At 43.1% G+C, this 24691-nt stretch overlaps 1 protein-coding gene across 6 annotated transcripts in view; it reads right to left on the reverse strand.

The window, feature by feature from the left end:
* Frmd4b (FERM domain containing 4B) overlaps positions 1 to 24691 on the reverse strand; it is a 358125-nt gene that overhangs the window by 63106 nt on the left and 270328 nt on the right. For all 6 annotated transcript variants that reach the window (XM_023713303.1, XM_023713301.1, XM_023713300.1 and 3 more), the window contains 2 exons: positions 8969 to 9025; positions 8159 to 8181 (listed from right to left, as the gene is read on the reverse strand). In XM_023713303.1, coding sequence (XP_023569071.1) covers positions 8159 to 8181; positions 8969 to 9025 — 80 coding nt within the window. The remainder of the gene's footprint in view (positions 1 to 8158; positions 8182 to 8968; positions 9026 to 24691) is intronic.

Raw genomic sequence — 24691 nt, forward strand, 5'->3', positions numbered from 1 at the left:
CAGCCAGCCCTGCCCCCTGGTGGGCTGAGCTGGCCACACACACACACACACACACACAAATAAATAAATAAATAAATAAAATTTAAAAAAAATTGCATTATAACTATGCATCCTATATTTTTATTTGCCAACCCTGGCAACCCTAAGGGTTTGCAATATGCCACATGGGTAAAAGACTTTAGAAGAAACTTGCCACATTCTAAGTTGAAGCAGTCTCGGGGTTGGCATGATGGATATCAAGGGTTTTGATCACTGGTGGAAATTTGTCCCATCATGGAGTTTGTGTCACAAACTCTCTCAGCATGCAGTCAGATGCATCCTGCCCTGCAACTTTTGCTAGCGCTTGGCAAGGAGCGGCGTCCACTCAGCCGGAATCGTGCCATGACATTTCTGTCCGTGGCCTAGCTAGCAACCCAGGCCAAATCACTCTGCCCATCTGCATGCTTCAAGGGGATCAATTCCTGAACTATTTTTTTAAGACTAAAGAATTTCAAATTAGAATGAAAATGTGATGAGAGATTTTTCTAAACATTAGCCAGCCTGCCGAGGATGCCCGATCATGTCTACTGTGGTTGGCTTCTCTTTTTAATATTTGCAGGAGAAATATAATCTGTAGGAATGACTCAGGCTTAAAGAAGGTGAATGGGAAATCTGAATTTTTAAATAAAAATGTTTTACCCCTTTTCAAGCTGATAGAGACAGAAAGGAGAAAGGTGGATGCCAGGGACTCTGGGAGTGGGGGATAAGGAGTTGGTTAATAGGTACGGACTTTGGGTTTTGCAAAGTGAAAGTTTTTGGGGTTGATTGCAAAACAAGACAGACACACTTAATATCACTGATCTGTGGTTTTTTTAATTCTGTATTTAGCATAGGGTCTACAGGGTCTCACTACACAGATTGGACTTGTGGGATCCTCCTGTCTTCAGCCTCCCAAGTGCTGGGATTACAGGCTTGTGCCACCATGTCTAGTCTCAGTCGCTGTCTCAGTGAGCCTGGGGGCACAGCCGGCATGGCAGGCCGGGGATCAAACCCTGGTCACTGAGTCTATGATCTGTGTTCTTAAACCAGTAGAGATGCGCCTGGTGCAGAGGTGCACGCTTGATCCCAGCACTCTGGGACACTAAGAGAGGAGGATTGAAGACTGGACCTAGCTTGGTTGACTTAACTGAGTGCTGTCTCCAGGAAAAAAAAAAACAAACAAACAACTAAGAAAGGGGCTAACAACATAGCTCACTGTAAAGGCCCTGAATTCAATTCTTAGTAACACACACACACACACACACACACACACACACACACACACAGGGAGGTGGAGATGATGGATTTTATGTGATGTATATTCATCTCATCATTAAAACACTAACTCTTATTCACATCTGGAATTAGAAAATGGGCATGTGGCTGGGGAGATGGCTCAGTGGAATGAGCATTTCCCTGGCAAGTGCAAGGGCCTGAGTTCAATCCTCGGTTCTGCCAAAAAAAAAAAAAAAAAAAAAAAAAAAGAAGGGCATCTGGAAGAAAAGCAAGCAATATAGGCAGTGTTTTCCTATCAAAGAATGAACAATAGAAAATCTGTTCCTCTCCTGGAAACTCCCCACTAGACAACTGAAAATGGCTTATGGTCAGCTTGAAGTCCCAACACTTTATCCCCTCTTCCTGCATGTGTCACTCAGGTTGCCTTTTCTGATGATAAAAACCTAGATCAGCCACATTAGCCATATGGCACAGAGAGCAGTGCTGTTCTGTGTTCTGTTAGCACTCCATGTTTCTAGAACCATACAAAAGGCACCGTGAGAGCTATCAGTGAAGGCTTGTAGAATTCCTCCTCACAATGTCGTCATTGCTGGACATCCGCATCCTGAGGAGGGCCTGTAGTTCATGTCATACTGATGGATATTCATCCTACATACATGCACACCAACATCTCCACCAGCCAGCGCCCAAGCAGGCCAACAGGCTGAGTTTCACTTCGGGCCCATGTAGTGCGAAGAGCACCGTGGCTGGGCTGCTTGGTGCAGAGGAAGGCAGAAGCCAAACAGGTCCAGAGAGCCACCTCCTGCATGGGGCTGCCTCTGCGGGCTTTTTGGGGCTTATAGCTAAACTGAAGTGCAACATGGGGCTTCAGTTTTCATATACTTGCATTTAGTGTTGGTGCTATGAAAGCAAAGTATTTTGAAATGCAAAATATGTAAGCCACAAAATGCAAACTCCTTAATCTCTAGCAAAACTCTGTGGTTGTCAAAGTGAGGCCACAGAGCATACTAGCTCAGCAAGGGCTCTGACATCAGGGACAAAAGGTAGATGATGTAGAAGATCTGCCAGAGCGTTCCCTGTGGGAAATTTGTAGGGACAATGAATGAACTCAAAATCTAGTGAAGAAAACTTGGTGAACTATAATTTATTTTTTTATTTTCTTAGGTACTAAGGATTGAATCCAAGGGCTCTTTAACATTGATTCATATCACCAGGCCATTTTTTAAAAAAAATTAAGACATGGTTTTGCTAAGCATTCTAGGCTGATTTGGAACTTGCAATTCTCTTGTCTCTGGCTCCTAGGTAGCCATGGTTACAAGAGTGTGCTACCAACCCTGGCTGGTTTTGCTTAACTTTAACCAAGTATCCCAGAGAGAAGTCCTCGCCCAACTGTTTTTCATTGTTTTTGTTCACAAAAGGGACTTTTTTTGTTCACTAAAGTCTCTGCCTAAAGTAAGACAGGCATATTCAAGTTAGCTTTCTTTGCCGTGATAGTAAGGTAAGATTCATACAAGTTGGTCTTTCCTCTGAAATACAGGACAACTCCGAGCAGTGGTAAAGTGCACCGTGTGGAGCCCCACTGGGTCACTCTCCAGCTGTGCACTCCAGACAGACTACTTCAGGGCCCCAAAGCTCAGTTTTCCTACCTGGAAACTGGGGACAATTATAGTGTCTTTGTTCACAGGGTCACCATGAGGATTAAAGGTATTAGCAACAACGACAACAACAATAATAGCATCATTGTTAATGATGGTGCATTGAGATGCGTGAGACAGGTGAGTTCCTGCAGTTACCCATCAAGTGGCTGGGCCAGGATGTGATGCTAGGGAGTCAAAGTCTAAAGATTCACCTTCTTTCTCACCTCCTTGCTGATGCAAGTACTCAGGCCCTGGTTCCTGGGATCGCCCTTGTTCCCTCCCTCCCTCCCTTCCTTTCTCCTTTGCTGTACTTGGATGTAATCCAGGGTCTTCACACAGAGCTACAAACCAGCCCTTTTCTTTTGAGAAATATCTCACAAAATCAATAAAGTGACAACGCTAGGCTTAATTTTGGATCCTCCTGCCTCAGCTTTCCAGAGTGCTGGGGTTACAGGCACATGCCACATGCTGAGCTGAGCTGCTCTTTTTCCTACTGTAATTCACTTTGAAGGTCCTGGAAGTGAAATATTTTAGAGCTCTAAGCGCTCCAGGGGCATAAGAACTGAAGGGCAAATTTCTTACAAGTCTTTGATTTTGCTTTCTCCTTTCATTCACCTACATTCAGGGCATCCAGGGATGTTCTTTTCCTATGGGAAACAGCAGTATTTTTTTTTAACAGCAATATTTTTTATTGCACAGCTGTAAATTGGGAATATTTCCTTCCTGCTTGGAGGTGGGGGCTACACACACTTATTCTATCCTGGCATGAACTGAAAACTGTAGGCACTCATTTTTCTCATAAAGAGAAGCCCCCTAATTACATAGTTACTTGGTAACTTCTAGGGTCTTAAAACAAAACCCTGCTTGTACAAAGTTGCTTGGGGCTGGCCAGTGGCTTGGTGATAAAGTCTCGCCTTCTCCTCGGGTCAGCTTTCAGGAATGCTCCATCTGTGTCTGCTGTATTACCCCAGCAGCTTCTTATCTGTGCGGGGCAAGGGCTGACTCGGAAATTCAGACTGTCAGCTATTTAAAGAAAATGGGAGCCCCATTCCACTATTCTAATGAACTTTCAGAAAGCAGGATTTCCTCTGGTTATGATAATGTTGACTTAAAATACTCTGAAGGAAACATGCCAGGAAGCAGAATAAGCAAGGGTGTCAGTGAGTCAGTGTATCTGTCTGTCTGTCTGTTACAATTTGTGATCCTCCTGCCTCAGTCTCTCACACTTTTTAGATTACAGGTGTGCACCACCATGCCTAGCTTGGCTAGCTTTTAAAAGCAGCCTAGACCTAGTGACAGAGTGCTTGACCAACACACACAAGGCCATAGACCCTGGCTTCAACCCCCACTGCAAACACAAAACAATCATAAGACCATCCAGCTAAGAAGAGTTTGAACAAAATGATGAAGGCAAAATAGAATGGGTCTGTGGAAGAAAAAGAGGAGAGAGGCATGAACAGATATGAAGGAGCAGGAGCAGCAGAGTGTGGACCGAGTATACACGAATGCCAGGACAGGGTGTTGAAAGGCAGGCATCTGGATGCAGTGAGAAACTGAGAGACTTCAGAAGTAAGCAACCGTGGTCAAATCCGTATCTTAGGGTGGCAGTAGTGGGTTTGCCAGGTTGTAGAAGGCAATGGGATCAGGAGAGAACTTGAATGATTTTAAAAACTAGCCAAGCTGGGCCTGGCACTGCACATCTATAATCTCAGCACTGAAGGAAGATGAAGCAGGAGGATCACAGGTTGTTGCCCAGCCTGGGCCAGGGGTGGTGGTGGTGAGGGGAGAGAGAGAAAGAGAGGGAGAGGGAGGCAGGCAGGGAGAAAGTGTCTTTTGCTTATTTTTCTTTCCGGCTTCTGGCTTTCTTTGCTCCTATGGGTTTGAGCTGTACAATCATGATGTGTTCAATGAGAATGATAATTATCATGGTGGGATGAGCCGAACCTGGGCATAAGCTTTTTTTTTTTTTTTTCTTTTTGACACAGGGTCTCACTACACAGTGCAGACTGGTAGTGGTCCTCCTGTCTCAGCCTCCCCAGAGTTGGGATTACAGGTGTGTGTACTGGGTATCAAATTCAGGACATTGTGCTTGCCAGGCAGGCGCTTATGCTGCTGAGCTATCTCCCCAGCCATGAGCATTTTAAATAATGTCACTGTGAGCACTTGGGTGCCACTGCTGATGACGTGCACAGTACATGTGCTCTCTGGTCAGACTGGGGGGAGGAAGGCAAGGAAGGCTGAGGAAGCTGAGGCTAAAGCAGGGGGCTGCAGGACAGGCGGCAGAAGGCTGGGGGAAGGAGGGGGCCTAGAGAGGGGCCAGGAGCAGTGGTGACATCCTTTGAGGGGAGACAGCTGGAGGATGGGTCTGGAAGCTGAGACACCAGCAAGGCAGGCTCAGGAGATGCAGACACTGAGAGGCCCAGAGTGCACCAGAGCTGCCTCCACACTTGGGTGTGCAGCCTCCATGCCCACTGAGAAGTCACAACGCCTGCTCTAGCAGGTGTCTGGGGACATGTTTTAGCAATGCATACAGCCCTGCAAGAAACCTTCGTGATGTTCTCAGGCCAGCAGCTGCATCAACCAACTGGAAAGTGTGATTGAGGGCTGCCACTGAGTGGCCAGGACCCGGTCCTGGGCAGAGGCCAGCAGCTGTCTACGGATCTTTGCGTCCTCATGGTCTAGGCAGGTGCTCGTACATTTTAGGCCTTGGGAGATGCCTATTAGTTAAAGGCATGAGTTACCATAGTGCCATCAACAATGCACAAATTCTGTTTTCTTTTTTGATATTAAGGGTTGAAGCCAGGGCCTTCGCTCTTAGCTACATTCTTGACCCTTTTTATTTTGAGATAGGGTCTTGCTCACTAGTTACACTTCCCAGGCAGGGTTTGAACTTGTCATCCTTCTGCCTCAGCCACTGGTGTAACTGGTACAACAGGCCTGTGCGATGGCACCCAGCCAAAGTCTCTGTTTTGATGACTCCCAATTTACAGATGAGGAAAGTGAGGCTCATAAAGGATGAACGGCTCCGGCCTGTGTAAGACCTAGTTCCACGCTCGCTGTACTCAATGCAGTTGGACAATTTCAGAATGGTGACACCTCTTTGCCCTAGTGGCCCCGCTGAAGTTAAACAGGGACTGCATTGGGCTTGGCCAGAATTAACTCACTAAATTTGAAGTCCTAGGACTGAGGTGTGACTATTCCAACAGCTTTTCTGGGAAGCTTTCTCCTGCCTCAGGAGAGGATCTTCCCTACCAATCTGCTCTAGATTGACCCTTCTCTTTGTTCCCCTCAATGCCTTCTTTATTTATATTATTTCTTTTGTAGTACTGGGGATTGAACTCAGGACTTTGTGTTTGCCAGGAAGGCGCATATGCCGCTGAGCTATCACCCCGGCCCTCTAATGCTTTCTTAAGCTTTTTCAGACCCCTGTTAGTCTCAGAACTCTCTTTGAGAGGTAGTCAAGGGCCCAGACTGAATTCTGCTTAGGATGAGAAGCATGGTAGGTGATGATGCTAAATTAATGATAATAATAATAGCTAAAGTGTAAGAGCTTAGAGCACAGTACATGTTGCTCTGGGCAATGTGCATACATTTAATTCTTACTAGAGTCTTATGGGGATTGGTCCCATTTTATTGATGAGTAAACTGAGGCCAAGGGTGTGACTCCTCTGCTTGACCCTGAGGAATCAGGGGAGGAACAGTTAGCAATAAAAAAATGCAGGGTATGAACTTTGGGGCCTGAAGCTGACTTCCACATCACCCCATAAAATGACTACACTCCTCACCCCTCCCAGACTCCCAGGAACATGACCCCTCCAACAAAGGTGGCCCTGAAATACAATAGCTCTTGTTACTAATAATCTAGACATGGGCTTATCCTTCCACCCTCTGTTGCTTTCTTTCAATTTTTTTTTTTCAGTACTAAAGACCTAACCCAGGTCCTTCACAGAGACCTACATCCCATTCTGTTATTCTTTAATTTGAGGTCGGGTCCCAGAGTTGTGAAGTTGCTAGTTCAGGCTGAGCCTGTCATCCTCTTGCCTCCAGCTCCCAGAGGGCTGGGATTGCAGGGCTGTGCCACCACAAACAGCTTCTCCTTTTTTCTTTTAAAGTCCTTAGTTAGCTTTATTTTTCCATTTTAGAACCAGGTCATGCATCGTTCCATAAAGTAAGTATATAAATTTTCTTTCAATTAAAGAATTAATCTGTTGATTAATATTATTATAAAAATTAATTATCGGTTGTATTTTATGAATCTTTCAAAGCATTTAACCTCAGGGAAACACAGATATAGACATAGATATAGGTATAGAGATAGACATAGACATAGACAGGGACATAGACTTGTCATGAGAAAGCGGTGAGTGGGCCCCTGGGTGCTCAGGGGCAACCTTGACCTCATCACCAAACTGAATGGGCAGATGAGGACAACACAACACTGGGAGTTTCTGAAGTATTACTCAGTGGCCGGAAGTTGTCAGGCTAGCAAGGCATTATTTTATCAGTCCGTTAAGGAGCACACTGTTCAAAGACCTGGCAGGGAATGAGTATGAGGTGATCTGTAAATAATCTACGGGTAAAGTTTACCAGGAGTCGAACATTAACGAGATAGAAGCCAGGCTTTCAGTGGGTCCCTGGCCTGGGAGCTGTTCCTAATCAGAGGCCTCCGGTCCACCTTAATGGGCTTTGGCTACTCTACCCCCATCTACCAAATTTAAGAGAAGGAATGGAGCAAGTAGTGAGTGAATTCAAACAGAAAGACAATGCTGTGGCCCTTAGGCAGTTAAAACCCGAGAAAGTGTCCCAGTGACAATACAACTGTTTGGTCAAGTGTGTGAATGGTGAGGCCCCTTGGGGCAGCTGCAAGAGAAGGCCCCTATTAATCCCTTAACTAAGCAGCTGATGGATTTAATCTTTTGGTGCATACTTACAACTCTTTAGACACACGACTGTTACAAGTTTTAAAAAAATCAATGTAAGCTACTAAACTTTTAATAGACCTCTTCATCGCACTAACAGATGACAGAAAACTGAATTTTGGAAAGCTGGTTACAATTCACTGTTCATCAGGCTAGAAAAATTGCAAGAAAGGTTCCTCCTTAGATTCATTCACAGAAAGAATGGGTCTCTATCTGAGCAGGAAAGAGCTCTTAGTCTTGCTGGGATCTACTTTCTTTTGATTTTGCAACCATTGTTATTTAAAAGAACACAAACAAAGATTCAGCTAGAGTTATTTTGCATAGTAATCTCAGAAAAGAAATCATTACCTGGTATGATCTCCCTTGGCTTCCTGAAAAAAAAAAAAAAATAAAACAGAGACAGATGATCAATATGTATTTATTCTAAGCTAAATGAATTATTCACTCTGGGTTATTTACCCATTGATAAGCCCCGAAGTTTAGTGTTAAAGAGTGAACATAAGGAACACTTTCTGTGTGGCAAAAGGACAAGAACGTGGCATTGATAAGAAAATGCTAGTGTCCATGAAATGGTTATTTTAAGCAGAAGAGACAAATACTTATGAGAGACTGCAGATCACCATTTTCTCATTACATTTCTAAGATCGCATGACAAATGCTTGCCTACCCACGTGGCACACATTACAGTGGATTCTGACCTTACACCAATTAATACTATTTATTTTATTTTTCCTTTTTAAACTAGCACAGAAACAGACTATTTTTTGGCTACTAGTTCCTTTATGAGTTAAAGAGGTTTTACACAAGCTCAAAGAGCTGTATACAAAAATTACTAAATTTAAATGAAAATTACAGCTGTTCTAACAACTGCTGCTTCCCAAATTCAAGTAGCTCAGCGCTCTTTTCCAGGAATACGGGCTCAACTTTTCTCCCCAAGCAGTCTAAATTCCATTTTTCTTGGTGATACCGCACTACCCAATGCACAGCACCTGCATGCAAAACTCTTTTAAAGCAGAGACAGTGGCTCACATTCTTCACTAGCAAACAACTTTAAAAGTCCATCAGGCACTGGCCCATGCAAAAGTTTTGGAGTTGCAGGCAGTTAACAAAAACAGCAAACAAAAGGGAGCTGGCCAGAGGCACTTGGATCACTCTTACCTGCAGAATTAGAGCTGCTAGCTTGAAGATGGTCTCGCTGTCCACTTCGATTTGACCCTGTTGGGGGAGAAAGAAAACGTCACTAAGCGCTGGGCTGTCTCGGGCTGCAGCAAATGGCTGTGGAGTGTGGAAAGCTGTCACAGCTTGGCACCTTCAGGTTACAATCAAATGCAGATCATACCACTGTGGGGGAAGTGTGTGTGTGTGTGTGTGTGTGTGTGTGTGTATTTAAGCTGTGGGGAGTTCTGTTTAGAGAGCAGTATTTGGAAAGAAACACAAAGAACTCTGAGGCTGAAAATTCAGACGTCTAAATAAACAATTTTTTTTTTTAAATCTCTGTACATTCATTTACAAGCTCCATGGATTGTCCTAGATTCATTTGTTGTGGTTTTTCCTGAGATAATATTTTTCTCTATATCTCAGCATGGTGACTTTAGTACACACACAATACAAATGTTATTAAAACATACATTCACTTCTGTGTCCGTGACATGTTATTGAATTAATATTCATTTGTTCTAGATAAAAAGGGAAGCTTTAAAAAAATCAGTCACAAAGCTAGGGATATAGCTCAGCAGCCACTAGTGCCTGCATGGCAAGCACACAATCCTAAATTTGATTCACAGTACAAAAAAGAAAGAAAAAAAAAATCAGTCACACTGAATACTTAGAAAACTAAAATTCTGGGGGCCGGGGAGATGGCTCAGTAGAATAAGCGCTTGCCTGGCAAGTGCAAGGGTCTGAGTTCAATCCCCGGTTCCGCAAAAAAAAACAAAAACAAAAACAAAAAATCCCTAAAATTCTGATGCTTTCTTCTGAAATCAGATGAACTCTAATTGATCATTTTAGGTTTTCATTCTGCAGTATCCTCAAGAAGAATTGCAATCCCAGGCCCTGGGCCCTGGTTAACAAGAATGTTGTTTCTGCAGCCCAGTGGGGGTGGGCGGTTGAGTGAGGTGAGCACTTCCTCAGTCAGTAATACCTGCACTTTTACCTGTGTCTTTAAACGCTGTTACATATGCGTGCACTTACTGCGTCATGGAATATTACAACTATGTTTTGGTGTATGGGAATGGAGCCAGTGTCAAATCCAGAGCCTTAACACTGAGCTACATCACCAGCCTTTATTTTTATTTTTAATTTTTGAGAAAGGACCTCCTAAGTTTCTAAGTTGTCCTGATTGAGCTCCAACTAGTGAGCCTCCTACCTCAGTCTCTCAGAGTGCTAAGGTTATTGGCTTGGCTTGTGTCACCACACGTGGCTTGGGGTTCCTATTTTAAAAATAATTGGGTTTTGGTGGTATGTGAGCTTGTAATAATTACACATGTAAGCTCCTCTTCTTGTCTAAGTCCAGTATAATTTGTTCTTGAAAAAGCAGAAGCCTAGGCACACGAAACTTCTGGGCCTGGAAATTGCCCTGTTCCCTCTCTTCTTCCCTTCTACTTATTGAATCTGAGCTGGAAGATTTCCTAGCTATTCCAAGTACATCAAGATGGGTAAACAAATGGCTTTAAATAAAGGTGCAGTAGGGACATTTACAGAGGTAGCTATGGTCAGCAAGAACTTCAAAAGGATTAAGTTTATATCCTGAGTTCTAAGTGACCTGATTAGGATAGTCAAAAAACAAACAAAAAAACACTCATAATAATAATAAAATAATAATAATAATTTTTATATGAGACAAAATAATCAGAGAAGCCCAGGGCACTACAGTGCTAACAGTGACAATTACTTATGTTTCCCTGATCTGAAAAAATGAAAACAAATTAATTTCATCCCCCGGCATGCACGCTTGCCTTCTGACCCCAAGGCAGATGATCTGCTTCAAAATGTTTCCTTTCCATAATGGTAAGAGCCCAGCCTTGGAATTCCAAGCTTGTTATCTGCTCTAGGAATAGACCATCCAATCACAGAGGAGCCAGGCTGACTGCGGGCATCAAGGGCCTCCTATCAGCCCAGCGAGAGAGGCTTTCTAATCCACTGAAAGAGGACGGAGCCTTTAATCCGACAGGTGAGGTGGATGTTGATCAGATGAAATTTTAGCGAGGTCAAAATCCTGAAGTTCAAAGAAAAAAGCACTCATGGCTAGAAGAGGGTAGAAAGGGGAATCCAAAAGCATCCCTGAGTTTCAAATCAGAATTCAAAGCTTAAGCCAAATTTGTCTTTACAAGTTAAAGAGGAGAAAAAGGGCATTATCTGGGGATAAATGAAAACCAAAGAGGAATACAATAACTGGGACATCCCTCCCAGCTTCTCTGATACCCAGAGGCCCCCTTCCCTCCTCACAGCTTAGATGAGTCACCTAGAGTCTATGCTAGATGCCAACTTTTCAAGCGAGTAAATGGAAGTTTAGCAGACAGATAAAAAAGACCTAAAGCAGATAATCTTCACGAAGCTGCCAAACACTCCCCACCTTGAGACCTCAGGGAGTATGTTAAATATTGTAAATGTGGAAATGAGCAAGAGAACCATGAAGAGAACTAGGCTCTGGCAGCGCCAAAAGCGAGGGTGCAAATTCCCAGCTTATTCTTGGCGGCCCCGACCCAGCCTGGTAGGGGAGGGTGAAGAGATCGGATAGTCCAGCAGTGTTCCATGTTCTGTCTTTTTCTCCTGGTTCTGGGGATCAAGTCCAGGGCTTTTGAATTGTGCTAGGTTGTCATCCCTTTTGTATTTTTTACTTTGCCACAGGCCCTTGCCGAGTTACTAAATTGCAAAATCGCTCAGGCTGGGCTCAAACATTCGGTCCTGCTCCAACACAGGGATGTGCTACCATGCCCAGCCCTCACAATTTTTGAAGCCCTCTGTCCCTACCTAACCTTTGTAGAGACTACTATTTCAGAAATCTAAGACAGAAAATTCTGAATCCTAATACTAATTGCCAATATGACTGGACTCATTCACAAAACAATGCTTCAATGAAGAAAAACACTATTTCCCTGATTCTCAGCAACTTAACTTGGTAAAATTTAATGAAGACTTAGAAAGCCCTCTGGAAGTTCATGCCTGAAGGGTAAGTGTTCCTTGGGAGCTGCAGACTGCCCAGGACAGATATCTTTTACTTCCAGCCATGGCAACAGAGGTAACCTTATAGGCCTCGGGCGAAGTAATACTTGAGAGAGGGCCTCCTCCAGGAGCCATGCAACCAGAGCCTGTAGTGGGCTTCCATGGCCATCAGGATAAACAAAGGAGGAGAGGGGAAAGAAAGAGGAGCTGGCTGGAGGCACGGGGGTAACACACAGTAGCAGCATCAGGTCCCCGGACTGCACCTACGCAGCTAATTGTAACCCACGTTACGAATTCAGTCACCGAGTCCCTGGCTGCAGCTCTGGGCTGGCCATATCACGTCTGTCCTTGTTTGGGCAGTGTGCTAGACCAAGACGCCATGCTAATGAGGGGAATTACAAGTGCTTATATCCAAAGAAGAGAACCAAATCAAATAAAGTTCTAGAATCTGTAACCTGGGGAAAATATGATCTGATTATGTTACCGATGACAGCACTGAGCACTAGGGACAGGAAGTGTAACGTCTTGTCCCCTAGTATGTGGGGATGCCAGATGTCCAGTTCAGGGTTCTGTCCATTCTATGATGCTCAAGTTTTAAATTAAAAAAAAATTGTGTTGCATGTTTGCTGTACATACTGATTGACTGCATTCATTGTGGGGAACTGGTATATGTATATTCTACTATGCCATAACTAACTTCCTATGACTCCAGAGCAATCTTTTACCAGGAATTTTTCAAAAGCGTGCTTTTGGTGAAAACAGGAACAGGTAAGACTGTGGAAAAATGACCCCAAATGGTTTATGGATGACATGCAGTACTGACAAGAGTGGAGTGCCACTGGGTATGGTGGCACTTGCCCGAGATCCCAGCACTCAAAAGGCTGAGACAGGAGGATTGCTGATAGTTTGAGCTACATAATGAGCTCAAGGCCAGTCAAAACTATATAGCAAGACCCTGTCTCAAAACAAAACACAATAAATCACATAAACAACGGAAGCAACAACAACCACAAGAGTGGAGTGCCACTTGGTGATCAGATCCAAGGCATAAACTCTACATAGTAATCTTCAATAAATAAAAACTTTAATCAAATTTTGATTAGAAATAGGACAGAATATTTCCATAGTCACAGGGTATCTCTTCACATGTTATTTATTAATTACAAAGGGAAAAATGATAGCTCTCCACTGAAGAGTCTAACAGATGCCACTCTGGCCAAGTACTGAGGGAGCATGCATGAACATCCTCAGATGGGGACACGGAGAAGGACACGCATTCACCCCTACAATGCTCTGCACTGCTAAGTGCAAATCCTCCAGAGCTGGAAAGCTAGGTGGAAGGAGCTCTGATTGAAGGCACTTTTTGGCTTCCATGGTGTAAAATGCTCCCACCACGGCTGATTCCAAGCCACTGATGCAACCGCACAGAACTCGGGGCTGTAAAGAACTGCAACAATTGGCTTTCACAGAGTTGGTACAAGCTGCCTCCAGCATGACACCATGTCATAGTTCTGTCGAAAACAAATCACTAGCCAGGAGTGGCGTGTATGCCTGTAATTCTAGAATTCAGGAGGCTAAGGCAGGAGGCCTGCCATGAGTTTGAGGCCAGCCTGGGCTACACTGTGGGTTCAACGCCAGCTTGAATTACAAAGAAAGACCTTGTCTCAGAAAGCCAAAAACCAAACCAAACCACCACTAGATCTACTCATAAGGAACCATGATACAGACCCAGGCTGGGAGATACGCTACCAGACACCTGGTCTATACCTTTAAAAGACATCAATGTGATGAAGGTCAAAGGAAAGAACTATGGGGTCATCACAGTGGAATGCAGTGTGCTAGCCTCTGCAGAGCGGCAGCTGAATTGCTTAGGCAACAGTGTGGGCTACGAGTTAAACACTGAGTGTGCTATAACTGATGGTGACACGAGGGATGATCCCAGGAAATATACAGTGAAGCATTTAGGGTAAAACTGGGAAAATTTCCATAACTTACCCTCAAACAGGTCAGAATAAAATTACACATCTGAGGGGGAGAAAGAATAAATGTACCCTAATGTTAAAAATGGATGAATTTTATTTGAAAACACTTTGTACCATTCTTATAACTATTCTAAAAGTTTAAAGTTATCTCTAAAGAAAAAGTTCATAAACTTTTTTCTATTCCATTTTCCTCCAGTAGCAGTTGGTGTCTTGTCTGACAAGTACCACTCTTTTTTCTCGGGCATAATATCCCATTGGTGTGTGGGTGGGATTTACCTATTTTCCTCTCTAGAGGAAGAACAATTGTTAGTTTTTGGGTAAATGATGGAAGCTGGTTCAAAAATCTTCCCAGAGATTTTCCAGATTCGAACCAGGGAAAGAAAGTCCCCACTCCCCTGGAGAAAGGAAGATGTGGCCCAGAGTACACTAGTGCCTACAGTCAGCAAGAAGGAGCTTTCTTGGGGTTGGTTGTCAGCTATGTCCACTGTTGAGCAGGGCTGACACTTCAGTCTAGCTAGAACCCCAAACTGGACCAGAATGATGTCTAGATGCAGTTCAGGTGACTCTCACTCGATTTACCCCTAAGCCACCAAACAGCTCAATGAACAGATGGGATAAGGACGCCAGCAGATGAACGGATACAGTTCTCTGGATACTGATTCTTCCCAACTACACATCTACGTGGGAAGGAGGAATTCACCAGGTATGAGGAGAGCATGACGGTTCCCATGTGACCAGGCTGCTGGAGGAAGCATGCCCACACTTAAGACCTACCTATTACCTTCCAGCCCAGTTCTTCCTTAGCAATGGAAGCAATCTTCTCTGGTCTGATTCCTATTTTTTGGGAGGTAGTAAGCTACTCTACTCCTAGAAAGGGCAGATCGTGGCTACTACATCTGCACCTGGCTCCTACCCACATCCTTCGAGGACAGGAAACAATACATCTTCCCACTTTGTCCAAGGTAGCTGTCAGAGGCAGTATTTGTAAGGAATGGTCTCCATGAGACCATGTTGCCCATTCATTCTTGTAGGTCAGGCTTTTGCAACTTTAGAACAACTCACATTTTGGGGGGTTAGGTAATGCTTATTATGGGGAGCCATGCTGTACATTATAGGATGCTAAGCAGCACCCCTAAAAGCCTCTCCCTTGCTGTGATGACAGAATGTCTCCAGACCTTGCCGAATGTTTCTTGGGATGGAGCTGGGGATGAACTGTCGCTAAAGAAGAGGCACAGCTCTAGCAGCTCTAAGTCTTATTCTTGGATTAAGCTAGAACCATCCACCAGCTTTTAACCCAGGTAAAACAGCTTTCTGGAAACTGTGTTTACTCCACTGTTTTATGTTGAGAAATAATGTAAGAAGCAACCCTCAAGATGTCATTATTTTAATAAGTCCAGGTATGTTATGGAGGATGTCGTTCATTACATCACATGATAGCTCTTTATGAGGGCTTGTGGGAGATGGCCTCAGCACCAGTGCTGAGCGTGCTTCTTCTGTGTGTCTCCTCTGTTTGGCCTTAGTGACCACGGTGGGCTACATGAAAAGTGATGACTTCCTCACTGCTTGGGTTCTTAAGGTGACTTTCAAATTTGTGGGCTAACTGCTTTATATTGATAATAGTAAATATTTTATGCTAATCTTACTAAATATAACCCTGATTTTTTTGTTGTGTTTTTATTTCATCACTTTTTTTTTGGTCATATCTGTGGGTTTTGAAGTTTTTTTGTTTTTGTTTTTTGTTTTTTTTTTGGTAGAACCAGGGATTCAACTCAGGCCCTTGCACTCGCCAGGGAAGTGCTTATTCTACTGAGCCATCTCCCCGGCCCCTGAAGATTTTTTTCATTGTGGTACACACAGTAAAATCATGCATTTGTACATACAAGTGACAGATCTCAGCACACACCTCAGAGAATACTGACACACACATGTTACTGAGGAAATCACTGCCCAGGAGAGCAAATATTCCCACTGATCTCCTCAACTTAGATAAATTATATGTTTTTATAATCAGTAAAATTATTTTGATAATTAGAAAAGTGTAAGATGCTACTGGGAAGCCACTCCAATGTGCCACCTTTGATTACCAACCACTTCGAATATCATCTGCCCTCACTCTGTGTGAGAAGGCCCTTGTTCCACTTGTCTCTTTGAGACTCTAAGTTTGTCTCTCAGTTGTATATTCATTATTAATATCAACCCTGTTTCTCATTTACTGGGTGCCAGTTGCATCCTTTAGTCTCTTCCTTTGACATGTCTTTTTTCCAGCCTGTAAAGTAGATTGATTGGTCTGAGGCCTCTCTCCCCTGCTGAAAGAGCCCATGGGCCCTTGGGTAACTTACTTCTTTATCTGTAAAATGGGGGGAGACACTGCTAACTTTACTGACTTGTTCAGAGTCTTAAGTACAGTGCAAATGTGACAGAACAATCACAGAGCATCACTCTTGAAGTCTCTCCTGATGTCATCTTCTGAACGAATGCTTTTTTTTTTTCCTGTATTTTTAGGGAAGGGTCTATACTATGTCTTTACTGAAATTGCTGGTGTTCAGGGTCTCACTACTAGGTTGGACTCCTAGTGATCCACCTGTTTACAGCCTCCCAAGAGCTGGGATTACAGGTACATGCCACCATGCTCAGTCTCAACTGCCATCTCAGCACACCCTGGGGGCAGGGCCGGCACAGAGGTGGGGGGATTGAACCCCCGGCCCCTGCGCCTGCTGGTAGGTGCTTTAATCTGCTGAGCTATTTGGCTGCCCTTGAACTAATGCTTATGAAATAATTTTTTATTTTTATTTTTCAGACAGGGTCTTGCTATGCAGTTCAGGATGACTTTGAAATCACTCTGTAGCCCAGGTGACCTCAAACTTGCAGAGATCCTGCTGGTTTGACTTATTTCTTAAATTCCTCACATAATTACACATTTCTAGATTATCTAGAACATTTTGTTCACATTTTTGGTGGTTTTATAACATTTAATCACTTAATTATGTCTTCATGTTTGATAAATTACATGCCTTAAATAATCTCTGACATCTCACTTATTTTCTAAGAAATTTGAGAGTAATTTTGGCAATTTTTCAAACAGGTACAATGACTGCCTTCCTTTTTGGACCAAACTATGTCTCTACTGAAATTGCTGAGCAGCAGCCATAACGTTTTGCGATACACGTATTACATCACACACATCTTGTTAGAATTACTATTAACTAGTTTACATTTGCCTTTATAAGTGGGCCTTTTTTTCCATCCTACTATTTATCTGGTTGTTATCATTATGTAGCATTATTATTATTTTGAGTATATTACTTTGCATTATACCTCTTCACTAAAGTTATTCATTTTAATAAAATTTAGCCAATTTATTTCCATTTCTAGGCACAGAATAAGATTGTCTCCAAATAATATTTTGGCATAGTTCTTCACAATATACATCATATACATGATCACACTGTATGAAGTAGATATTTTCTTTTTTTGGCAGAACGGGGGATTGAACTCAGATTCTTGCATTTGTCAGTCAAGTGCTTATCCTACTGAGCCATCTCCCTGGCCCTGAAGTAGATATTTTCTTTAGCATATTTTAATCGCATTCCTGTTCTACTCTGCCAGTGAGCTACAGCAATTCTGGACAAAGTCTTCATGGGAAAGGGGCACTAAAACTTAACACAGATTCACACTACAGCCCAGCAATTCTAGTGATGCATCTATCAGGCATTTGCCCACTAAAAGACAGATACCAATGTGTTCCAGCTGGTGCTCTTTAAGAAAACCAAAGACTGCAGGAGACTCAGTGCCCAGCAATGGGCACACAAGTACTGTGGACTATTGCTCAGCCATGAGAATGAGTTAGCTGGCAGCAGCTCCCCACAAACAATATGGAAGAATCTCCGAAATGCAAGTTGAACAAGAAGCCAGATCTTAGAAGGGGCACATACTGGATGCCTCCTGTCAGCTAGTTAGTCACTGTGGTTGAAAGCCATGGCAGTAGGAGGATGAGTGACTAGAAGAGAACATGCAGGAGGCTTCTGAGATGTTGGCGCTGATCATGTCCCTCATAATGGCAGCAGCTCCCTCAGTGAGGTCCATTTGTGAAAGTGCACGGGAGCTGCACACTGAAGCTCATGCATTTTTCTATAAGTTTATTTATGCCCAGTCTTACCAGTGGTCTTTTTCCATCTTACTTCATGGCAACTATGTCCTCAAAGGCAGCATCACACGCAGGCCTGTGCAGTGAGTAACTGATTTGGTGAATCCATTTATATCCACTTAGGTCACCTACACATTAAGCACCTTATGCCTTTTCTTTATTGTTCATTGCTCTACTTGCTGTTACTCCTGCTACTAGGTCAGGGCCTTGAAGGCATGAAGTTTTAGCTATTTAGCTAAGTTTTAGCCAACTAAGTATAAAGCTGATGAGGGTATTTATACCTTTTTCTTTGGAACAGGAAAGCTTCTTGTCTTTCTTGGTTTACTGTATAATTGATTCATGTTGCTCTTCAGTTCGGAGTAAAAATTCCAGGTTTTCACACTGTGAGGATCGAGATCGGGCCTCACCACTGGCAAGCAAGGTAGACACAGAACTCAAGCAGCAATCCCGCATGTGCAAACCTCAGACACTGCCCACAGAGAGCAGTTAGATAGCAAAGCCTCCAGGGTGATTGAAGATGAAAAGAAAAGTGAGACACAAGATACTTTGAAAAGGTGAAACATATTACCAGAAAAGCTAAAATGCACATCTTTTTGTAGCTGCTTTCACAGACATAAGCATTATGATCAGCCTATTTGGGCAGACTGCTTCTTAGAAACTTGATCCCAGTGAAGACAGGAGTACCGATGCCTCACAATGCATGAATTAGTGCCCGGCTGTCTGATAGCAAGGCCCATGAATGAATGGACTTTGAAACAAGGAAGGGGGAAGGTAGCCAGGGCCCGCTTTCCCCAGGCTCAGCCCAGGCATGGGTTGTGCAATGCATTTGTTTTCAAAGGGGCTTTTTTTTGGGGGAGGGGGTACAATGTATTTTTATTTTTAGACAGAGGGATTTTGTTCTTTTTTTAATATTTATTTATTTTTATTTATTACATTTATTTATTGTGTGTGTGTGTGGCCAGCTCAGCCCACCAGGGGGCGGGTCTGGCTGGCATGTGGTGCTGGGGATCGAACCGCGGTCCCTGTGCTTTGCCAAGCTTGTTTCAAGTAGGTGCTTTAGACCACTGAGCCATCTCTCCAGCCCCGGGATTTTGTTCTTGGGATGAAATTCAGACTATAAACCATGTCATAGTTGTAGAGAGCATTCTCCATTAAAATAAAAAGTGGCTGATTCCAAAGGTATGGCAACAAGTGTACAAAGAAAATCTGGATTTTTCTTATTGAGTCATAAAATAAGGAAGTGGTCTAAAGTGATGGGCACCAGCATTCAATTTAAAGGGGACTTCACTGGCCGATATGGAAGCAATTTGAGCATCAGAATGAATGAGAGGAATGCATTAAAATACATTGAATAAAAGGAATCCTTAAATCCAGGCTCATTGCTCTAACAGTTGTAAAGGGTATTGATAGAGAAAGGATAATTATTATTTTCAGATGTATGTTAAAGATGTTGAAGGTAATAAATTAGAAAATTGCCTTGCTTGTTTTGCTTTGTCTTTTGAGATAGTCTCACTTTGCAGTTCAGGCTGGCCTTCAATTCACTCTGTAGCTGAGGCTGGCCTCAGACTCTCAGTGATCCTCCTGCCTCAGCCTCCCAAGTTCTAGGATTACAGGTGTGCACCATGGTGTCCAGCAAAACTGCCTGCCTTAATTGCCATGGTACTGATGACTTGGGCAAGGCCATCAGTGTAGGCTTCGGGTTAAAGATTGTCAGGCAAAAAAAAAAAAAAAAAAGATTGTCAGGCAAAGAGGATGGTCACACAGTCCCTTCATTAATTATGAATGGAAAAAGTGGATTCACAATAGAGAAGGCCAGTGGGTACCAGCTTACCTCAAGGCAAACGCACTGACCTCGCCCCCTCTGTGGAGGCAAAGGGTGGGACACGGATCCTCAAACATTGACGGGAAGCAGAAATACCCACAGAGCTAACAGGGGACAGAGTGGCCAGGCTCACCAAAGTGGGACAGGGTGATACAGGTAGAGTGGGGGTCTCTCTAGTTCTTGCTAATTCGGAGATACTGAGACACTTGATGTGATATAAGTTGAAACAGACAAATCCCTACTTCACTAATTGATAGACATTTTGCAAAACAATGGGCCCATATACTTCTAATTCCACAGTGTAATGAAGACCAAAGGGAGACCTGACTCCTGTCCCTGATTGTACTGGGGAACCATGGTATCATGACATTTAGATGACCCTGAGCCAGAAAAGGGGAGAAAAGGATACAGAGAACATGAGATCAGAGAACTGAATAAGACTATACGTTAGATATGTAGAGGTTGCGAACTATTGTATTAGTTCATAGAATTCTACATTCCACATGGGCAAAGGTGCTTGCTTAGTTTCAGCGAACACTCAGCACCTACGCAGTGCCAGGCACATACGGGCATGCAGCAGGGACAAATTTGTGTTTCAAGCGCTGACTGAGTTTCTACCAGCAAGCACAATGTGTTTTTACTAAAGAAATGTAAGCAGTTCATCAAACACATTTTAAAATTGCATCTTCAAAAACTCTTATCGCCAGGGTCCTCCGACCTTGAGCATAACCCCCCCACGCCCAGTCCCTTTTGCAATTTTCTGTGTTAAATAGAAGGCTAAGGAGTTAGCATAAGTTCTTGTTACATGATCCTGTTTACAGGGTTCTTTGTGGTCTGAACAAAGTTGTAATCTAAACTATTTTTGCTGAAGAAAAACTTCAGCCTCCTTTTGGGACCCTAAATACACATTTTTAAATGAGTGAACCTATAGTTTTAAAATAATACATGTTTTGATGCCAACGCCCTATCAGATGGTGCTGGAAAACATATCATCAGGCTTCTGAGTCCTCTTTTCTTTATTCTTATCTTTACTTCTCCTTGTTTTGGAGATTCCACTTCATTCTTCTCAAAGCCCAGGAAGAAGAAACTGTCACACTGTCAAGTGTCAGAGACTGGCTTCCCCTCTTCCCCTCTTCCCCTATGTGCTGGGCCCTCTTTATGAACTCTTATGCCAACACATTTTCAAAGCAAGCGAGCGAATGTTTACGAGGCTGCCCTGCGAGGGAAAGGCGTGGCGATCCACAGCCAAGTCATTAGGCGATGCAAGCCCGGCGGAGCACCTAACTAGGTCAGGCCGCACTAACAGGCTTGGAAGTTCTAGGGCACCCACACGGGATCCTGCGCAGGAGACAACTGGGGAGCAGACGGATGATCACGAGTAAACAAACACACAGAACCACCCTCTCCACTCCTGTACGCACCCTTACACTTTATAAGATTACACACCGAGCAGACTTTAATTACAGCATTCTAATTGCTTAAATGCACCCTGGCACCCATTTACGATGACAGTTTGAATTTGTAGCAGCAGAGTGTTCTGATGGAAAACTAGTCATTTGAGTAAAAAAAAAAAAAAAAAAGGAAAGAAAAAGTACGAGGTGCTTATGAGATGATCAAGGATGATTAGAGGGAGAAAAGGATGAATCAGGAGGAGGAAAGTTGTGATCATGGTGTTAAAATTAAGCCTTTGAGTAAAGAAGCCCTGTAAACACACAAGGGTATTTTTATTTTCAGTACTGATGTGTATTCATCTGATTGGGCTTCCTGCTTATATTTTTCAAAAGAGTGTATACCAAATTTCAATAATTATCCTTTTCATTCTTTTTCCATGTCCTAATTGTGGTTATGCATGTACCCTCCAACCCTTCTGACAGATGAGTACATTTCATACCATCAGCCTCTTGGGGATTTTAGAAAACACTATAAATAACAGGAAAAACAAGGAGTATTATTTAGTGCATACTGTCTGCTTTGATAGGTTTATGTACCTATTCATTCACTAAATCGTCAGGGCAACCCTGTGAGAAGGAACAGTCCCATCTCTGGAGGAAACCAAAGCTCAGGTGATAAAGTAGGTTGTTGCTTAAAGGCATGCTGCCCACCTGGGGTATCCAGGGATTCAAAGATCATCAGAACCCCCTCCTCTACCCTCCTCTGTGTCGTGACGCAGGCCAGACTATGATCTGTCTTCCCAGCGTGTGAAGAAACCATCTCAGTTGGCATGCAATACTTCAGTCAACAGAAAATTGTGCCTTCCTAAGACATATATTACAGTGGCCTCTGTAAATTTAAAATTGCATCATTTGTGGCCAATTCAGTGGGTTCACCTCAAATGAATACCTTTACTTCTTAATGAATTTATATTGCAAAGGTTCTCCAAAATGGCATTCATCTTAGGCCCACTTAACTGTGAAGTGGAAGTCTTCAACTCAATTTCCTTTTTCTGAAAACAGAAAATAGAAGGTAGCCCTTCAGACTTCCTTCTGGGGCTCATGATGAAGGGAAGCACTTGTGAAGTGCCCAAGAAAGGCAATGACTTCGGTAGTTTTCTCTCTCTCTTTCCCTCCCTCCCTCCTTCATTCCTCCCTTCCTCCCTCCTTCATTTTTTCCTATTTTGAGACATGGTCTCACTATGTAGTTCAGGCTGTCTTAAACTTGGTATGTAGCCCAGGCAGGCCTAGAACTCACAGGGATCCTTCTGCGTCAGCCACCCAAGTGTTGGGATTACAGGAGTGCACCACCACATCCAGCTGACAATTTATTTCCAAAGTCATGGGAAAATGCCTTGCAAACTCTTTTATACATTGGTGCCCAAATTCTCTGATTTAAAGGTTCTTTTTTCAGCTGAATGGAACATCTACATCCTCCTCTCCCCTTTGAAATATGTATTGTAGTAGTATTCTTATATGATTTTATTTCTGAGGTACATTTTAACTATGATGCAATTATTATAGCCCATTTCTGAGATGACAGTGTCCCCAAAACATCAGTACTAGGCTTAAATGTTTTGGGATGATCCCTACCAAACCACACTACTATGAAATACAGTTGAAGTTTTAGATGCTCCTCTCAATGTATTCAACAAACATTTGAGTGGCTCTCTGTGCTGGCAATACACCAATGCCCAAGTAATTCAGTCTTTGGAAATTTATGTCGGCCAATGACAGCTGAAGGGCATTTTCCTTGTCTTTATGATTGTGTCCTTTTACCTTGGTAGGCTGTCAGCTTTTTATCTATATAAAGCATAACAATTATATTTCTTCCCATCCTCTCAGGGAGGTGGGAAAGGCAAATGATACAGCACAGATGAAAAGATCTTAAGGACATGGGGTTAAACATGGCATGAGCCGTAAGCTATTATTACCAAAACTGCGATTCCCACAAATGTACAACATAGCACAGATCTCAATGCTCATCATTTAAGACAAACACAATTTCAATGTTGGGAAACCACATGAAACATGGAAAGGTGAAGTATTTATTACAAAACTTCCAACAGCTCTTTAATACACCGGACTGCATTTCTTTGTTCCTCATAGATGGCTAATTTCTAAATTAGCTCTGATGTTTGGCTCACTGACTGCACCTGGTAGATACTGGCCTGGGAACGACTGGGCATTAAGAGATGTGCTCAAAAAATTAAATATCTTAATAAATGGGAAGATAGCCCATGTCCATGGTCTCTAGAAGACATGTAAAACTTATTCAAATGGCAATATTTTCAACTTTAGCTACAAATTCAGTGCATCCTCATCAAAATTCTAACTGGATTTCTGACAAAAATAATCCCAAAATTTATATGGAAATGACCTATAGTAACCAAAATAAAGTGTACAAACAAAAGCAAAAAAAAAAAAAAAAAAAAAAAAAAAAAAAGAAAGAAAGAAAGAAAGAAAGAAAGAAAACCAGCAACAGAGGCTCAAGCAAACTAGGAATTTCTCTCACATAACAACAGAGGCTGGAAGTCAGTGACTGGTTCCACAGATATGGCAGTTCAAGGATGCCAGGTTCAAAGTGATTTTCTCGGCCTTTCCCTCTTGACCACAAAGTATCAACTGAGGACACTGTGCTCAGCATTGTAGCTCCAGTCTGCCCAGAGGAGGAAGCAGAACAGAAGGGACCCAGGGCCATTCCTATCCAAGGTGCTCCACTTTGAAGTATTTTTCCACAAGTTCTATTGAACAACTTCTCAATTCTCAGTGAATGGGGACTATCTACAAAGGCTGCTTGGGAATGTTTTAAGCTACGCACTTGGCCATGCTCAATAGATTTGGGGCTCCTGGTGCTAGAAATAACTACTGTATCTCTATTTTAATCTTTTTTTGTTGTTAAAAAATTTTATTCTGGTCAACTCTTGATTAATAAAGAGTTTGAGATAAATAAAAAAGAAAATCAATGACTACTAGAAAAAAAAAAAAAGAGATGTGCTCACCAATCTAGACAAAACTTACAGCTTGCTAAAATTCAGTTTTTGCTACTGACTGTCAATTATTTCTGCAATTTTTTTTTTTTTTTTTTATTTAGTACAGGGTCGAACAGACCCGGAGCGCAGGCCGGCGAGTGAGTGAGATGACCCAGGCCGCGGGGTCCTGAACAGACCCAGAGCGCAGGCCTGGCGAGTGAGTGAGACGACCCAGGCCGCGGGATCCTGAACAGACCCGGAGCGCAGGCCCGGCGAGTGAGTGAGACTTCCCGGGCCCAGGGATCCTCTTCTGACCCAGGCTGCAGGCCCAGCAGGGAACCCTTCAGCAGAACTCCCTGCAAGGAGGCTA

Source organism: Octodon degus, unplaced genomic scaffold (assembly GCF_000260255.1).
Source record: "Octodon degus isolate 3935 unplaced genomic scaffold, OctDeg1.0 scaffold00030, whole genome shotgun sequence".
NCBI classification, from domain to species: Eukaryota; Metazoa; Chordata; class Mammalia; order Rodentia; family Octodontidae; genus Octodon; species Octodon degus.